This window comes from Felis catus, chromosome B2 (assembly GCF_018350175.1).
Source record: "Felis catus isolate Fca126 chromosome B2, F.catus_Fca126_mat1.0, whole genome shotgun sequence".
Taxonomy (NCBI): Eukaryota; Metazoa; Chordata; class Mammalia; order Carnivora; family Felidae; genus Felis; species Felis catus.
In genome coordinates, this window is record NC_058372.1 from 44,293,646 (window position 1) to 44,311,587 (window position 17,942).

The 17,942-nt window shown below is 38.9% G+C and overlaps 1 protein-coding gene across 3 annotated transcripts in view; it reads right to left on the reverse strand.

Annotated features, from left to right (window-relative positions):
• Window positions 1-17,942, reverse strand: part of CYP39A1 (cytochrome P450 family 39 subfamily A member 1) — a 95,689-nt gene that overhangs the window by 30,988 nt on the left and 46,759 nt on the right. For all 3 annotated transcript variants that reach the window (XM_003986216.6, XR_006597807.1, XR_006597808.1), the window contains exon 8: window positions 3,775-3,908. In XM_003986216.6, coding sequence (XP_003986265.1) covers window positions 3,775-3,908 — 134 coding nt within the window. The remainder of the gene's footprint in view (window positions 1-3,774; window positions 3,909-17,942) is intronic.

Below are 17,942 nucleotides of genomic sequence, written 5' to 3' on the forward strand. Positions count from 1 at the left end.
CCAGAGCCTGCTTTGGATTCTGTGTTTCCCTCTCTCTCTGCCCCTCCCTCACTCATGCTCTGTCTCTCTCTGTCTCAAAAATAAATAAAATATTTTTAAAAAATGTACTATGCACAAAGAGGCAAATAATCTCCACATTAAAGTAACCACAAAGGAAACCAACCTAAATTCTCAAGAGTTAGGAAATAATGAAATACTTAAGCTATGAATTCAGTGGACTATTACAAGGCTATCGAGATAAATACGCAAGCGCTGGATGCATGAAAAGTGTAATAATGTTAAAAAGTGTCTAAATGGCAGATTTACACTATAATGAAACATAGGTTTCTGTATTGGTGCCATACAAGGAGCATGTGAGATAGCTGTATGGCTAACGGGTCATGGGGAGTTGTATACACATGAGTATATATGTGTTGCATATGTTTGAACTTGGGTGTTTTTCTAGGTAAAGTTATTGAACGAGCAAAATTGCTTTTGAAGAAGTATGAGGTGTTAATGGCCACAACAAATTTATAACCTCCCTTAGTTAAGCACAACCCTGGTAAGAACATGTGGTTAAAAGCTCTTCCAAGAGCCACTTGCTTAAGGATAGAGGTTTTCAGGTTGGTGAATGGAGCAGTAGAATACAGTGACTGTGTTAGTGCCAATATTGCAGCCTGACCCGCAATTAAGTCAGTTGCATGACGAAAAACAAATACATTTGTAACAACACCTTATGGTAAAATAAAAATACAAGGAAGGAAGAAATAGACTGAGTCATCTTCAAGGGTCCCAAAATGAGAAGCAAACCGAAATAAGCAAAGAACTAACATCCGTCCAGTGGAAAGCTTCCGCTCGAAGGGAAAAAATAGGGCACAGAAGACAGATTTCAGGTGGTGGTACAGTAAAAAATAAAGGAAAAATAAGAGGATAATTAGTGTGGCAAGAGAATAGTAAGGACAAATAGTATCTATTTGAAAAAAGAAGGGTTGAGGTATAAGTATAATCAAGTTAAAAAAAAAGTAAATGAACAGCATGATGGGGGACGAGGGATGGGGAAATGGGTGATGGGCACTGAGGAGGGCACCTGTTGGGATGAGCACTGGGCGTTGTATGTAAGTGATGAATCACGGAATCTACCCCCAAAACCAAGAACACACTATATACACTGTATGTTAGCTAACTTGACAATGAATTATATATATTAAAAAAAAAAAAAGGAATGCTGAAGGTCAGGATAGCAGAAGCTAAAAAGAATACAATTTCAAAAGTGCACCATGTTGATCGGAAACTGACATGTGCCTAAAGGTCTTTGGTTTGGGTCTGTCTGCCAGAAAATGTATTTATGTAATAGTTTAAACTTTTTCATTATAAAATTATCATGTGATGGCCTCACATACTGAGCTAATGAAATAGCACAAGCTGGGTGTTAAGTTTGAGAAGGAGGGTATGGAGCAGTCATATATGAGGCAGGCAGAACAATGGTCAAGGAAGTCTGAGACAGAACGTGTTGAAGTCACATAAACCACACTGAAAGTTACAGAGAAGATAGTACAAAAGTAACCAGAAGAATATATCTTATTCTTCCATAGATATGATATAGATAGATATATAGATATGAAGATTCTTGTGGTTTTTTTCTCCCTGTTTTAGTGAAGGCATAGTTAGTAAAGAACTATGGGAACTAAAGAACTAAATGGGAACTTAAAAGGAGAGAGGTTTCAGGGGAAAAGGCCTGAAAAATGAGATCAGAAAGAGGAAATGCGAGAAAAAGAAAGAATTAAGTAAGAAGAAGAAAGAGAGAGAGAAAGGAGAGAGAGTGGAAGAGAGAGGAAAGAAGTAAAGAAAGGAATGTGAGTGCTTATGAAAAGAGGGCAGGACAAGCATAAAACATCTTTTAAGAGATTATGATATAGAAACCAGACAAAACAGAAAGAAAGAAAGAAAGAAAGAAAGAAAGAAAGAAAGAAAGAAAGAAAGAAAGAAAGAAAGAAAGGTAAGAAAGCAGAAAACTACAGATCACTATCTCTTAGGAACTTCCAGGCAAAAAATCCTCAACAAAATATTAGTGAAACAAATTTAACAATGTATAAAAAGAATTAGACAACATGATGAAATTGACATTTACTCCAGAATGTCATGCCTAGCATGACATGTCTTTCATGTCTATGAAAGGCTGGTTCAACATTCAAAAATCCATAAATGTAATCCATCACAGCAACAGGTTAAAGAAGAAAAAGCATATGATTGTATCTACCGATGCAGCAAAAGCACTGGCCAAACTCCAACACCCACTCATGATTGAAATTCTCAGTAAATTAGAAATAGAAGGACATTTCCTCAACATGATAAGAAGCATCTACCAAAAGCACACCAAAAATCGAGCTTAATGGTGGAAGATTTTCCCCTTAATGCTTTCCCCTTAAGGCAAGAATATCTGTTGTCACTACTGTTATTCAACACAGTGCTGGAAGTCAGAGCCAGGGCAATAAGGCAAGAAAAAGAAATAAAAGAAATAAAATATCTACGTAAAAATTCCCAAGGAATCTATAAAAACACTTGTAGGACCAAAAAGCACATTGAGTTTTGCAAAGTTGTAAGTACAAGGTGAACACACAAAAATCAACTGCGTTTCTACAAACAAGTAATGTACAATTGAGAACCAAAAATTTTTTTAAATGCCACTTACAAAAGCTCCAAAATAACTGAAATATGTAGGTATAAATCTCACAAAGCATGTATGGCATCTGTATACTTAAAATAACAATCAAGATACCTACTGGCAGACAAATAACTTCTGTATTTCAGCTAATTATCTGTTAGCCAGAATATAAATAAGGTTTAACAAACGTTCAATATAAACTACAGTACTATTCAGAGTAGTAAACACATTCCTCTACTCAATTGCACCAATTTGTTTGATTATATCTCCTCAAAGCATATCTTTTTATACTGATATTTTAAAGTAACTAATAGATTATTTAAAAGCACAAACAGTTAAAATCCCACTAAAACTAAATGCTGTAATGTATGTAAGACCAGTTAAATAAACTATGTCTCCTTTGGGTGTAGCTGCAACTTTTATAAAATTTTGATTTTTTTTGTCTCTTTTGTCTTCCACTACTAAAAACTGTATCAAACTGTATTATTAAAAAGCTACCAAGAGTTGAGAGCTGAGTAAATGTGATCTATGTGGATAATGCAGGCCCTAAGTCAAGTCATTCTGAAAAAAAAAATATTTTGTTCTGCCTGACTGATTTGCCAAATACGGAATTAAAAGTCAGCCACACGAACATACCTGCCATGGAGCACTTGCAAATTTTCTCCTCCTTTGCTCATAGGAAGGACCTCTCTCCCTCACTCAGCTGCTGACTGCTAATATCAGTTGCTATCATCCACAGCTTTCCCGCTGTTTCCCTGGCTGTTGTCTGTAGTCTGAAACTACCTTCCAGTTACCCAAAGGAACTTTCCTCAAACCCTCAATTCCTGAACCCATTGTTCAAGATTACTTGCCCATTGGCTCAGCAGACTATCCAATCCACCTGCTTGACCTAAATAGGATCATATTAATTCTGATGTGGAATCACATAGCCAAAATGATCATCGAAGAGTTACCTTTTAGCTAAAATAGTTGCCAACGGATAAATATTCACATTAATAAAAATGTTACGGCACAACTCTCATCCGTAACCTGTTTCCTTAACGGAACTTGAGGAATTATCTAATGACATACGGCAAAACATGTACCTTTTTTCCTTCAAAGGTTGACTATTTTAAAACCAAATCAAAGCTCACCAAAATTTGAACAGGCTTCATCACTTTTCTAGTAATGATACCAGGGGCTCTTAAACGAAGCGTTTCCAAAATACACCATCTGATCAGTGGGAGTTTCTTCAAGTCATCCTCAGAGACTTTTATCTTATCTTTACCTGTAGAGAGAATTTCAAAATTTGTTTAAAAGACCGACCTAAAGAGGCCAGAGAGTGATTTCACGGGAGCTTATTAATACAGGTTAGACGCTGCCTTGGACAACAAGTGTTAGCATTGCTATTACCTTTTGCATACCATGTTTAGTAACGCATTGCCTCTTTTTATCATTTTCCTTCTACCAAGAGCCAGTGCAGCCTAAAAAAATTAAACCGTTGCCGATTCTTTCAAGGTGATGGACTGGGATCCAACCTTGGGCTTCATCTTCGTATGGCTGTCAAATGATTAAGATGGCACCCGTCGGAAAGGTGTTCCATTTTCACTCCTTTCTTTCTTTCTTGTCTAAATATTCCTTCCACTTAAGGAAACAGCAATAGAAGATTGGCTTCAAACGCATAAAGTAAAAGATCGGAGAAGCCACCTGGCTTGCTATTTCTGCCTCTTCCCTGCTGATTCATTTTTGGTTTTGCTTTTGATTTTTCAATCATACATTTCAGAAGGTCCAAAAAGAACATGAGGAAAGGGACAATGAGGAACATGTATTACATCTGGAATGATGAGCTCTCCCTCTAAACATAGGTGCACCAAACATTCCTAATGTAATGTGCATACCTTAGTTTATGTTTAGATTGAAGGCATCTGAAAAAGGATTGGGGTCAATCTTTCCGTGACCCAAAATATAGCTGGGCCCTTTCAGTCCACTTAGACATTTTAATCAGTGGTATTTCAAATAAAATGTTTGCATTCTGAAAATTACTTGGAACAACCCAGCTTTCAATTTGTTTTGACAGTATTGGTTAATAAAAGTAAAAAAACACTGTCAGTTTGATTAAGCCAAGTTGCACATTTGCTTCCCAACTGTAGTGGCAATGCATGGATAAGAGTCTCCAGCCGTGTCTTAGATTCTCGACGAATCTGGTTCTAAAGTAAACCCATTCTGCAGGACAGTTATAGGTGGGTGCTACCTGGGAAATCTGACCTGTCAGTACATCTGTAATTCCTGAGTAGTCAGAAGCAAATCTGAAACCAGGCTTTCTAAGCTATAGTTCTACTAATAGCCATAGGGACATCTATATATTCCATTCAACTTGACAGATTCTTGAGCACCAAGTAAGGGCTAGGAGTTGAGTTAGGCTCTACTAGGGTACAATAATTAAGACATTCTTGTGGGGCACGTGGGTGGCTCAGCCAGTTAAGCGTCTGACTTCGGCTCAGGTCATGATCTCACGGTTCATGAGTTCAAGTCCCTCATATGGCTCTGTACTGACAGCTCAGAGCCTGGAGCCTGGTTCGGATTCTATGTCTCCCTCTCTGCTCTCTCCCCACTCGTACTCTGTCTCTCTCTCTCAAAGATAAATAAACATTTAAAAAAGTTTTTTTTTAAAAAAAGACATTCTTGCAATGCATTTAGTCTACTAGGAGGTAAAAGATAAGCCTATAGTTAACTGGTACACCATGCAAGTAAGGAAACTGTTCTGTGATGTGTAAAATATTCTGGTATTTTATTCTAATATAAAAGCAGGGAGGTTCAGGGTGGCTCAGTCAGATGAGCGACCAACTTCAGCTCAGGTCATGATCTCACAGTTTGTGAGTTCGAGCCCTGCGTCGGGCTCTGTGCTGACAGCTCGGAGCTTGAAGCCTGCTTCGGATTCTGTGTCTCCCTCTCTCTCTGCACCCCCCCCCCACCACTCATGCTCTGTCTCCTTCTGTCTCAGAAATAAATAAACATTAAAAAAAAAAAAGCAGGGAGGTGCATGTCTAACTAAAAGAAAAGCAAAATATTTTGAGTATCTTTGTCTACAACTATGATTATAATGAGTTCCTTGCAAAGAGTAGACTTTAATAAATAACTGCTGAATTAACCAAGGTCCAACTTCAACATGGGGAGATGGATGAATGAACAGTCCAGGCAAAGGAAAGAGGAAAAGCAAAAGGAAGACTGTACAAAGCACGGGTATGTTCGGAAAATGGCAATGGGTGTAACGGGTCCGGAAGGTGGTATAAATGTGATGGAACAGTGAGGAATCTCCTGAGGCCATTACAGATGATCCATGACACCATTCTAGAAAATGTGAAGACTCGAGAATCTGGGGGCTTCCTCTCTTGGGCCAAGAAAGGATGAACCTTCCAACAATGAAATAGTGATACACAGCACTGTTCTTTACTAAGACCTTCTGCTCATTTGCTCAGACCTAAGTAACCTAATATTTAAAAAGAGACCAGTGACCTTAGGGGCCATTTGTTTAACCTTCACGGACATTGTCTCACAAGACTTTTGCTTTTGCTTTTCCACAACAGGGATGAGAAAATAATAGGTATGCCTTCTGCATCTTCACAACCTAAATATCACAGTTTTTCCAAATTGTGTTCTATGAAGCATTTGCAAGATGTCCAAAGTTCAAAGAAGAAAAAAACGTTTTATGGTCAACCAAACTAACAGGAAATGTTAGCATTCTCTTGGTGATTCACTGAACACATCAGCGTATTACAGGTTTTGAGAAATCCCACAGGAGAAACAGCTATTTACGCCAACATTCCCAAACTTTTAAAAACTCCCATTATCTACACCAGCATCATCAATAGCTATTTAACCAGGACACAAAAGATAAGTAGCTATATACTGGCTATGGATACTCTCTGAGATAATCCTTCAACAAACCAACAAACCCTGGTTTTCATTTGTCTCAGCATTACCAGCACATATCAAATGCCTCAGCATGCATGTGGCCAAATCTTCTACAAGTAGTTACTGGGAACCAAAGGAATTATTACCATCAGAAAACTATCTTGATATGCCATGGAACAAAAATTTTACTTCTTCATACTTTCCCTGAACTATCCCTGGACTTTCTAAGCTAATTCAGAAAAAAAGTTAATTTAGAAAATCCACGGTCAGAATCAGAAATTTTTTATTTGAAAAAAAAAAAAATGGCTGAGATCATTGCCTATGCAAGAGCTATCACTACTAAATCAAGTGAGCAAATATTTATTTGGCATTTAGTGGAGAGCAAAGTGCTAACTAAGCACTGCAGGGGAAATAAGAAATTGAAGGTTTAAAGATACTACACTTAAAAAGACAACAAATTCTAAAACTGAAAAAAGGAAGGGTAAGTGCTTTGCCCAGACAGTGTTGAAATGAGGAATTCTGAGGTTCTAACTGATGAGTTTATAAATAGCACACAAACTTAGCACGGTGTCTAACGTGAGGTAAGTGTTCAATATAAGGTGGTATTTATTATTGTTATCATTATTATTAGTAAAAATTTAGTAATAACTCTTTAGAAACCACACCTTCCTGATGCATTTTGCTCCGTAGCTACTAAAGTGATTCTTTTCCCTGAAACCTTAGTTGGGAGAAAGGCTACAGTTTGAAAGCATATCCAATACTAACTGGACACCAGGTCTGTGGAATTCTTCCAATCATTCACCCAACAGATATTTACTGAGAACCTCTTAGCAATGTCCAAGTGCTGAGGATGAACATGAACAGAAGAACCTTGGCTCTCAAGGTACGTAGTCTGATAGAAAAGGCATAGAACTAAAAGTAATTAACATGTGGTAAGTGTTACCACAACAAAATGTGCAATGTGCTGTGGGGCACAGTGGTGACAGTGACCACACTGGGGTGGGTGGGGAGGGGCAGGTGTGAAGGGGATGTCAGAGAGGCTCCTCAGAAGAAGTAAAATCAGAACAAAGGATTAGCTACACCAAAGTAAAGGGCATGTTCACATAATAGGAATCCAGCTGGCTGGAACAGAGTTCAGTGTAGGAAGTGACAAGATCAGGGGTCCTCATTGCAGTCCCAGACTGCCCACACCAGCTGAAGCCCGAGCTAGTGACAGGTGGCTCCTTTAGCCAACCTCTGAATGTGCCCCAGGAGAGTCCAGGTTTCGGTTCTGGGCCTTCCTCTCTTCCCTAACTAGATTCTTTTTCTGTGGTTTTCAAACAAATACTTTTCTATAAAATATCATCAGTGGGCTGGTGAATTTTATCATCTGCCTTTGATCACCTTCCTGAGCTCCATCTTATTTTTATCCAACTGGCTTCTTAATGGCACTGCTTGCACGTCTAAAAGGCATCTTGAGGGGCACCTGGGTGGCTCAGTCAGTGGAGCGTCCAACTCTTGGTTTTGGTCTAGGCCATGATCTCACAGTTTGTGAGTTCAAGCCCTGCATCGGGCTCTGCACCAACAATGTAGAGCCTGTTTGGGATTCTGTCTCCCTCTCTCTCTCTGCCCCTCCCCTGCTCACTGTCTATCTCTCTCTCTCGAAAATAAATAAGTAAACATTAAAAAAAAAGAATTAACTGAAAACTTGGTATAAGCTAGACCAGTGGTTCTCAAACATTAAGCATGCCTCAGCATCACCTGGGGGCTTGTTAGAACACAGATCACAAGGCCCTACCCTCCAAGTTTCTGATTCAGTAAGTCTGAAGTAGGGCCCAAGCATCTGCATTTCTGGTAAATTCTCAGGTGCTATTGATGCCTGCTGGCCCAGCAAACATACTCTAAGAACCACTGTGCTGGACTGAAAGAAGTAGAAGAAATTCTTGAATGTTATTAAATAATCTGGGTTTCAAACAGTTTCTATCACCAGTTTTAAAATTATCTCTTTAAGACAATGGAGGGAAACATACTAAGTGGGAAAAAATAAGATTTGTATCAGAAGTTCTGAGCAGATGCACAGCTGACCCTTCAACAATGCAGGGGTTAGGGGTGCTGACTATCCCTCCCCCAAACTCCAGTCAAAAATCCACCTATAACTTTTGACTTGCCAACAATTTAACTACTAATAGCCTAGTATTGACCAGAAGCCTTAATAGTAACATAAACAATTAATAGCACACATTTTATGTTATATATAATATACTGTATTCTTAGAATAAAGTAAACTAGAGAAAAGAGAATGCTAGTAAGAAAAGCATAAGGAAGCAATAATACATTTACAATATTGTACTATATATATGATACCATAAATTTATATCATCTGTTTATGAAATGAATCATCTGTCAGTATCTATGTCAATATTGTCTCATATATTTATTCAAAAACTTCATGTATAGTTCAGGCCAGTGTTGTTCAAGGGTCAACTGTATCAACACCAAAGTCACTCGTTGGTTTTTTTTTTTTAATTTTTTTTCAACATTTTTTTTTCAACGTTTATTTATTTATTTTTGGGACAGAGAGAGACAGAGCATGAACGGGGGAGAGGCAGAGAGAGAGGGAGACACAGAATCGGAAACAGGCTCCAGGCTCTGAGCCATCAGCCCAGAGCCCGACGCGGGGCTCGAACTCACGGACCGCGAGATCGTGACCTGGCTGAAGTCCGACGCTTAACCGACTGCGCCACCCAGGCGCCCCTACTCGTTTTTATTCACATGAAAGTACAAGACAGCAAAGGGGTTTTATTTCTTACTATGAACCCTAAAACGAAATAACTCCGACTGAAGTTTTAATTGGCCAGGATTTCAGAACTGGCTCAAAATTATATCATTTTTACAGCTACAAAGGTGCCGTCTTCATCAGAATCAGACTGCCAAAGTGCCTTCTGGATATCATTGACTTAAGCTTACTTGTAGCCATATATTTGGGTCCTACTCTTCTTCTCTCTTATATAAGGCCATAGTCAAGGACATGGGTTGGCAAACTATGGCCAGTAGGCTAAATCCAGCTTACCATCTGTTTTTGCAAATAAAGTTTTATTGGAACACAGCAAAACTCGTTTGTTATTTATTGCCTAGGGATGTTTTCACATTACAACGGCAGAGTTGAACAGTGGTGACAGAGACCTTCTGTTCCATAAAGCCTAAAACAATTTACTCTACGGTATTATACAGAAAAAGCTTGCTAATTCCTGACTAAGAAGCATCAAGGGAACAAGCTGCTTGTTTGCTCCTCACTGTACCTCCTATTGCTCAGAGGTCTAGATTTTATTCCGGCATTGGAATTTTACAAGTACCATAAATTCTGTGTGACCTTTATTACACAGATCGTTTATATAACCAAGTCAAGTGGACAATGGCTAGCACAGCGTCTGAATAATCCTGTAGTATGTGTCTATACGCATGGAAAATATAATCTCTTAGGAAAAGAATGGTTTCTGTTTAAAAGATACTGTCGTATAATAGTCTCCAAATCACATTCATCAACAGAGGGCACATGGACACAATAATATTAAGGAAACCAATTTTCTGGTACTTCCATATTTATTTTCTTCTAAAATGGGTCTAAGAAAAAACTGTGGCTCGGTTCTCTTTCCCTATCTCCTAACACAATCAACTTTTCCTCACTTTGTAAAAGTTTGCCTCTCGGTCATCTTGATGTTCACGCTGGCACATTTTCCCTGCAGTATAAAAATCTCTTGAGTGCCAAACAAAAGGGCAAGTACAGAACACGTTGTACCGAAAGAAGGAGCCCTTGAAAGCAAAGTAAAGCAGACACAGAAAAGAAATATTAAAAGCAGACAGGCCTTCTTTCTTTTTTTAAATGTTTATTTATTTTTGAGAGAGAGAGAGAGACAAACAGAGTGTGAGCAGGGGGAGGGCAGAGAGAGAGGGAGACAGAATCCGAAGCAGACTCCAGGCTCTGAGCTGTCAGCACAGAGCCCGACGTGGGGCTCAAACTCACAGACCGCAAGATCACGACCTGAGCCGAAGTCGGACGCTTAACCGACTGAGCCACCCAGGCGCCCAAAGACAGGTCTTAGCTCATCCATTTCTCCACTAGCCCTTGCACACAAACCAGATAGCTGTTTCCATGTTTGTCCATGTGTCTATCTTAAAATTAGAATTCAAAAGCGAGGGGAGCATCAGAGCAACACACATATGACACATTTATTTGAATTGAATTGAAAAAAATAGGACAGATCTTTCCCATTAGAAAACAAGCTGGATTGGCTGATGTGTTTGATAATAAGAACTGGCTTTGACAATTAGGTTATAAGGCAGCCATTTTCCATAACTGAATGAACTAAATCTACAACTTTTGATATTTAAATATTTTAAACAGACTAAAATCATGCAGGCAATATACCAGGAGTAGTGTCCTTTGAAATTACTGAAGTGCAGGATAATAAATTTTACACATCAAATTAAAAATGAGGGGATCCAAAATTCTTTTAAAGTGTATTTGAGGAAAGAAAGGAAGGAAGATGGGAAGGAAGGGAGGAAGGGAGGGAGGAAGAAGGGTGGGAGGAGGAAAAAGGAAGAGAAGAAAGAAAACGAAGAAAGGAGGAAAGAAAACTAAATCGCTGGCGAATGGCATGCATTAAAAGATGAAGCCCTGTGGGACAAAGCCTGAATGTCCTTGGTCAAACAAAGGGAGAGTCTGTGGCTCTGCACAGGAAGAAGGGACTGGAATTGCTGGAGTCTTCAAGGTAAGTAAGACAAGGCTGGAGATCTGAGAGAACAGAAGGGACCCAGCTACCTGGTAGGTGACTGATTACTTGATAGGAAGCCCAGGAAAACTCTTCAGGGTAATGGGAGATAAGACTCGCAAGAACAGAATATTCAACTTTATGTCAAGTATTCAATTTTAAGTTGTTTCTGGCTGCAACATCATTTTCTCTTTCCTTGTTCCATATTTTTAATGTTTTGCAAAGTTTGCTAAGAAATAACCTTAAGTGTACACTCAGGGAAATAAAGATCTGGGCGATGTCCAGTGAGGCAATGCAATACCAAAAAGAGGCAAAACATGCAGAAGGGAAGACAGAATGTAAATTGAGAAATCAGCAAATGCAAGAACCATGAGTCAAGAGAAAACTACAAGATATACAAGCTTCCACCTCTGCCACCTCCCTCATTCCTCCCTCCAAGGATTCCTAGAACACCGGGATGGGGTTCCAACCAATTTCACTTTTATCTTGAAAACCAAGATGGCCCCTGGCAAATGGATGTTACAAATAAATTCGCAGTGACCTACAATTCAGATTTTAAATCTTCTTTAAAAAAAAATGTTTTCTCTTTAAAAAGCTATTTAGAGAATCTACATTGGACAAACCCTCTTTTTCTTTTTTCTTTTTGTATTTTACATTACTGCAGCTACAGGATACAGAAAAATATTTTTTCTACTTAATTGAGGACAGATGACTACCAAGGACGAGGGTTTGTATTTAAAATCAGATTTGCATGACTCCAAAGTGACCCACCTATAATAAGACAGGCATAATTCTGGCCTAAAATGTTTGGATTCAAGGAATAGTGAAGTTTTCTGAGCTCCTTTAAAATAAAAATAATAAGGGGAGCCTGGGTGGCTCAGTTGGGTAAGTGTCTGACTCACGATTTCAGCTAAGGTCACGATCTCACAGTTCGTGAGTTCGAGCCCCACGCTGAGCTCTGTGCTAACAGCGGGGAGACCATGCTTGGGATTCTCTCTCCCTCGCTCTCTGCCCCTCCCCCACTCATGCGTGTGTGCCTATGCGCACATTCTCTCTCTCAAATAAACTTAAAAAAAATTTTTTTAATCAAATAAAACAATGCATAAATAAAAACCTTTAAATTAAGTTACCTTATTAAACTAAGTGAACTGTAAACCGCAAAATTAGGGTGCCTGGGTGGCTCGGTCAGTTGAACATTCCTACTCCTGATCTCAGCTCAGGTCATGATCTCATGGTTTGTGGGACCTAGCCCTGCCTTGGGCTCCATGTTGACAGCAAAGAGCTTGCTTGGGATTCTCTCTCTCCCTCTCTCTCTGCCCCTACCCCCGCTCATGCTCTGTCTTTCGGTCTCAAAAATAAGTAAATATTAAAAAAAAAAATTTAAACATTAAAAAAGATAAAGCATACAAATGTTTTGTATTATATCACACAGAAACAAAAGTTTGTTTTGAGTTCAAAATACTTAAAATCTAATGTGATATATAAGCTGTTGAAAGAACTTTCGAGGCCCAAGATGGAGCCACTTCTGCTCAGCAGGCTACATCAGTGACTTAGATTACTTTCACATTCCTGTAAATGCTCCACTTGATCAGAAAAACAGTATACCGTCTGCCAATCCCCAAATGCCAAGCCAGGTCTGAACTCTGTACTTACTATTTCCTTGTTTCTTTTCACCCTAGAGAAGGATGGCTGTGTGGCCCTAACCAATATTTTCGATTTGTCTCTTCCTTGTTCTTTATTCTTTATCCTATAAAACCTTCCTGCCTTCCAGCCCATTTTGCAGTTCTCCAAAAGGAGACTGTCCATTTCGTGAAGTGTTAAATAAGGTTTGTTTTTATGACTGATATTGTCTTCTTTAATAACTTTTTAAACAAAAATGTATGAGAAATGTAGAGTACTCTCGGAAAATAGATATTTTGATTAGATATCTTTAGTTTCTCAAATCCCAGTGTGATGCTCGACAAACAAGGTAGTATTCTGGGACTAGACAAAGGAAAAGAAAAGGAAATATGCTAAGTTTTCAAACAACATCTTTAGGTTAAAGACTTTTCTTATTATAACTCTCAGAAATGGCTCTGTACCCATACTCTGCATATTTCAATGCACATCTGTGGTTTGTTCTTCCAGCATTTTGACTCTAAAAATAGAAGACTCCACTGGAAGAATGCCAAGGTAATTATCAAAAGAGCTAGAGCCTAATGGGGACTGGGACCAGTACAGAAGACAACCAGGGAAGTTATGGGCGATTTGGGGTAAAATTCAGCAACCATCTGTTTAAGTTCTTGGCATACATGCAATAAAGGTCAAACCACATCTTAGGCCATTTGAAACCAAATAACAGAAAGGATGATTTTGCATTCAGAAATGGTAAGCCATTTCTAAAATATATATGGTTTGGGGATTCCATAGGCACAATGGCAAGCATGTTATTGCACAGTGAATCATATCTGCTTAAGTATGTGTCATAGATTAGAATTCCATTACTTTAGCCATTAATTCACTCAAGATAAATTTGCTTCATATTTGTTCTACGCCGGGCCAAGCCTAGAGGCTGTTAAAGAGATAGGAAGAGAATAATACTAATTACTGATCATCTAATGTCACAAATACTTTGGACCACTTCATTTATTCCTCATAACTACCTGCCAGCTATCAAGCCTCAGAGATAATGTGTCCCCAGAGACAACCTTGGATGTGTCAGAGCTGTCTTCAAACCGATACCCACCCAGAAAGCCCTTGTCCTGGCTTACCTTGACCCACCGCTTCCCCTAGAGGAGAAAGAGAAGGAAGGAATGAGAAAGACACAGTCACTAGTCTCCCTAAAGGATTTTGGACACAAGGACACAAAGTAATATCTGTATATAAATGACTATGATATTAGCTTCCCAAGAGAGGACTTAGGTGGCAAGGGTGTTCGTCCCCTCTTTCCTATGGCTGGAGTTTCAGCTAAGCCTGGAGGGATGAGTCGGACTCACCCAGGCAGAAAGAAAAGCAACTGAAATTCCAAAATTAATCATAAAACCATGATTTCTTGGGCTTATAAAAAGGAACATGACTCAAATAGAATCACGAAAGTAAGTTGTTCTTTGAGATGTGGCTCCTCTGTTCCTTAATCCTTACTTAGACACACACGCAAGCATCCACGCACGTGCGCACGTGCACACACCCCCCCCAAAACAGAAAGTAAATAAGTACAGAAAATATAAACACCCTGCTTCTATAGCTCGGGAATAATATTACGTAAAGATTTAACTAACAACTTGGAGGAAATAATCCAGAAAAGGAGGGGAAGAGTAGGCATGTGCTAAGTCCTTCAGACCTTCTGAGGCATAATTCTGAGGAGTCTGATTCAGACAGTGGGACTGCAAAATGGGGTTGAAGACTGAGGGGGCTCCATGCTTCTCCACAATGAAAAGCAGGTGCATCTACTGCCCAGGGACATATGGAAAGATGACGAAGAGCAAACATTAACTTCCACAGCAATTTAAAGAGTGCATCGCTACTCATCCCACCACTTCTTTCCATACTTTTGAAAGCATGGATTCTTAGTTCTGTTTGCTTTTCTATGCTGGGAGATCCTTTACAAATGTTGTCTCTTCATATTCATAGAGCAGCTTGTTTAAAGTATTTGGAGCTAAGGTGTGTGCAAAAGGTCACAGTACACATGAAGGAGGGTGGGGCTGGGATAAAAATACATGAGGTCCAGGCTGCAAAATAAAGAAACTGATCTCATAACCTTGAGCAACGATTCCCACCAAAATCTGATCAAGAAATTTGCTTCCCAAACTTCATCATAATTTGCTTAAAAACAAAAAATTAAGTAATAAAAGCTAGCGTTTACTTTAGACTTATTTAGGGAAATTATACAACAGCTTTGAAAAAAATACAGCATTTCTAAAACTTCTACTCAAAAATAATAAAGCAATGGCATCAATTACTGATAAAAAAAAAATAAGGGTAGGAAATGAGTTTTCTCAACCAGGGACTTGTAGATAAGCTCCTGAAAAAAAATCAGTTTTTAGAGAACAGAGACAAAGCTAAAGAGAACTAATCAATAATTTACAATATTCCAAAGTGGAGAAAAACTATTTTACATCCATGCCTTCACTTCAGGAATTTTAAAAATGTCAATAGGATAAACAGTGTTCAAAAACTCAATTTTTAAAAATTACACCTCTAATTTATTCCAGAAATATTTTCTAATATTTACAAAATTGCTGTTTTCTTCCCGAGAGAAACTTATATTCACTGGGGAAAGTTTGTACATCTCAAATAGAGAGAGTAAGAGTGGATAAAATGTCCCGAAATAATTACTATTATTCATAACAGGTTTTATATGTCAGATGACCGTATAACAATTATCAGTGGTAAGAATGTGCTAGTACAGATTTCTGGAAATTTTTAGTGAGATGAAGATTTCTTTGTTGGCCTGTCTCCCAGTGGGGAAAGCAATCCCTTTCTACACTTATCCTTTTAAACTTAAAAGGAAGTATTGTGAAGCTGAGCTTTCATTATTGGAAGGGAAAATTAATTTTCAGTTTTGGATAAAGATTCCAATGACTTTTCCCTTCTCCAAATATGTACCTTCCTCTATTCCTGAGGACTGAGAGACAGTGAGAGAGAGAAAGGCCTAGAACAGGAGTAGACCAGAACTGAGAAACAAAGAGTATCAAGGACAGAAAGAAGAAATGAAAGAATTAATGAGTAAAGAAGGTTGCAGAGTAAAGTTGTTTAAGCAAGCTGCAAATTATGAGGTGCTTCATTATTCTGCACAGTAAGACCCAGCTTTTCCCGAATGTGGTGGATTGTGTTTGGGGCTGGACCTTCTCAGGTAGTATGAGCCACAAGACTGGGCGCCACTGGTATCAGTGGGCACAGAGCACACCACAGCCAAATGTCTTTATACAGGAAAAAAATCAAGTCTAAATGAATTTCTAGAGCAGATGTGGAAGGAATAAAGGAGATTCAAAAGAGTATGTTGAGAAAGGGAAAGGCTGTTTTACTTTTCAGAAGGGAGAGGGTGATGGAGAGAGGTCACTAGGCAGGGGGACCTGGGGGATAAATCAGGGGTTCCCCTGTGTCAGAGAGCTGAGCTGTTTAGGAATCCATCTCACCATGGATGACACTCTTCTGGTCTCTAGTCCTTCCCCCTCCCCTTTTCCTTTCCTATCTTCTTGTCTCTTTCTCCTCCCTCTTGGAGAAGGATCAGATCCTTATCCACGTAGTAGGGGGTGATTCTGGATTTATGGCGTCTGAAGATATAGAATGGGAGCTTATTGGGCACCTAGAATAATTAGGAAGTAAATATGATTTTACACACACACACACGCACGCACGCACGCACACGAAGCAAAAAGATCAGAAAAAGATAATGAGTTAATTAAAGAAAGAGTAGAAGAGATCCCTGGAACTGAGTTATATCCTGTTGCCTCATTCAGGTATCTCACAGAAGCCCCTGGAATATGAGGAACAGGCTGAGAGAAGGAGGTCCACTCAGGGAAGCTCCTGAGGTGAGAAAATATATGCAAAAGATAAGATATCTGGACCCTTTTTGAAAATACAAAGCTTGTATTTCTTTTTTTTTTTTAATTTTTTTTTACGTTTATTTATTTTTGAGACAGAGAGAGACAGAGCATGAACGGGGGAGGGGAAGAGAGAGAGGGAGACACAGAATCGGAAGCAGGCTCCAGGCTCCGAGCCATCAGCCCAGAGCCCGACGTGGGGCTCGAACTCACGGACCGCGAGATCGTGACCCGGGCTGAAGTCGGACGCTCAACCGACTGAGCCACCCAGGCGCCCCACAAAGCTTGTATTTCAAACATAACAAGCAACTATAACATATCAAGCAAACTATAAGCTTGTTGTGTTGAAATCCTTCAAAAACATGATTTAAAAAGTAGGTATTCTGTGTTCTCTCTCCAATATTTCTTTAATAAAGAAAAAAAGATATAGTCTTTGGGTCTTTTTTCCTTACAAAATATTAACTTCATGACTGTCCATGCACATTACACATGTGCCTTATTATACATGTTCTGTGAGACAAAACTTTGTGAGAAAAGATTGTAAATTGGCAGAAAATTCAAGAGTGAGGTGATGGTAGATGAAAGACTATGAAGTACATAGTAGCCTACAAAGTTAAGGGCTTTTAGTTCACTGCTGTTTTCTATAAATTCTTTATAGGTATAGTGTCTCCAAGGACTGCGGGTTTCTAGAATATTAATTCATTGCAAACGTTGATGGTTTAAAAACTTTTGCTTCAAGAATGTCAAAGAGAATTTTAAAAATGATCCTTTTCCTATATTTTTTTTTTTAGTCTTGAAAGAAAAGATTGTGGGGGCGCCTGGGTGGCTCAGTCGGTTAAGCGGCCGACTTCGGCTCAGGTCATGATCCCGCGGTCCGTGAGTTCAAGCCCCACATCAGGCTCTGTGCTGACAGCTCACAGCCTGGAACCTGTTTCAGATTCGTGGCTCCCTCTCTCTGACCCTCCCCCATTCATGCTCTGTCTCTCTCTGTCTCAAAAATAAATAAACGTTAAAAATAAATATATAAAATAAAAAATATATATTAAATAAATAAATAAATAAATATAAGTAAATAAAAATTTTAAAAAAAAGATTGTGAATTTGCTTTTTTGTAGGCAAAAGGTAAACAAATAAGGGTTA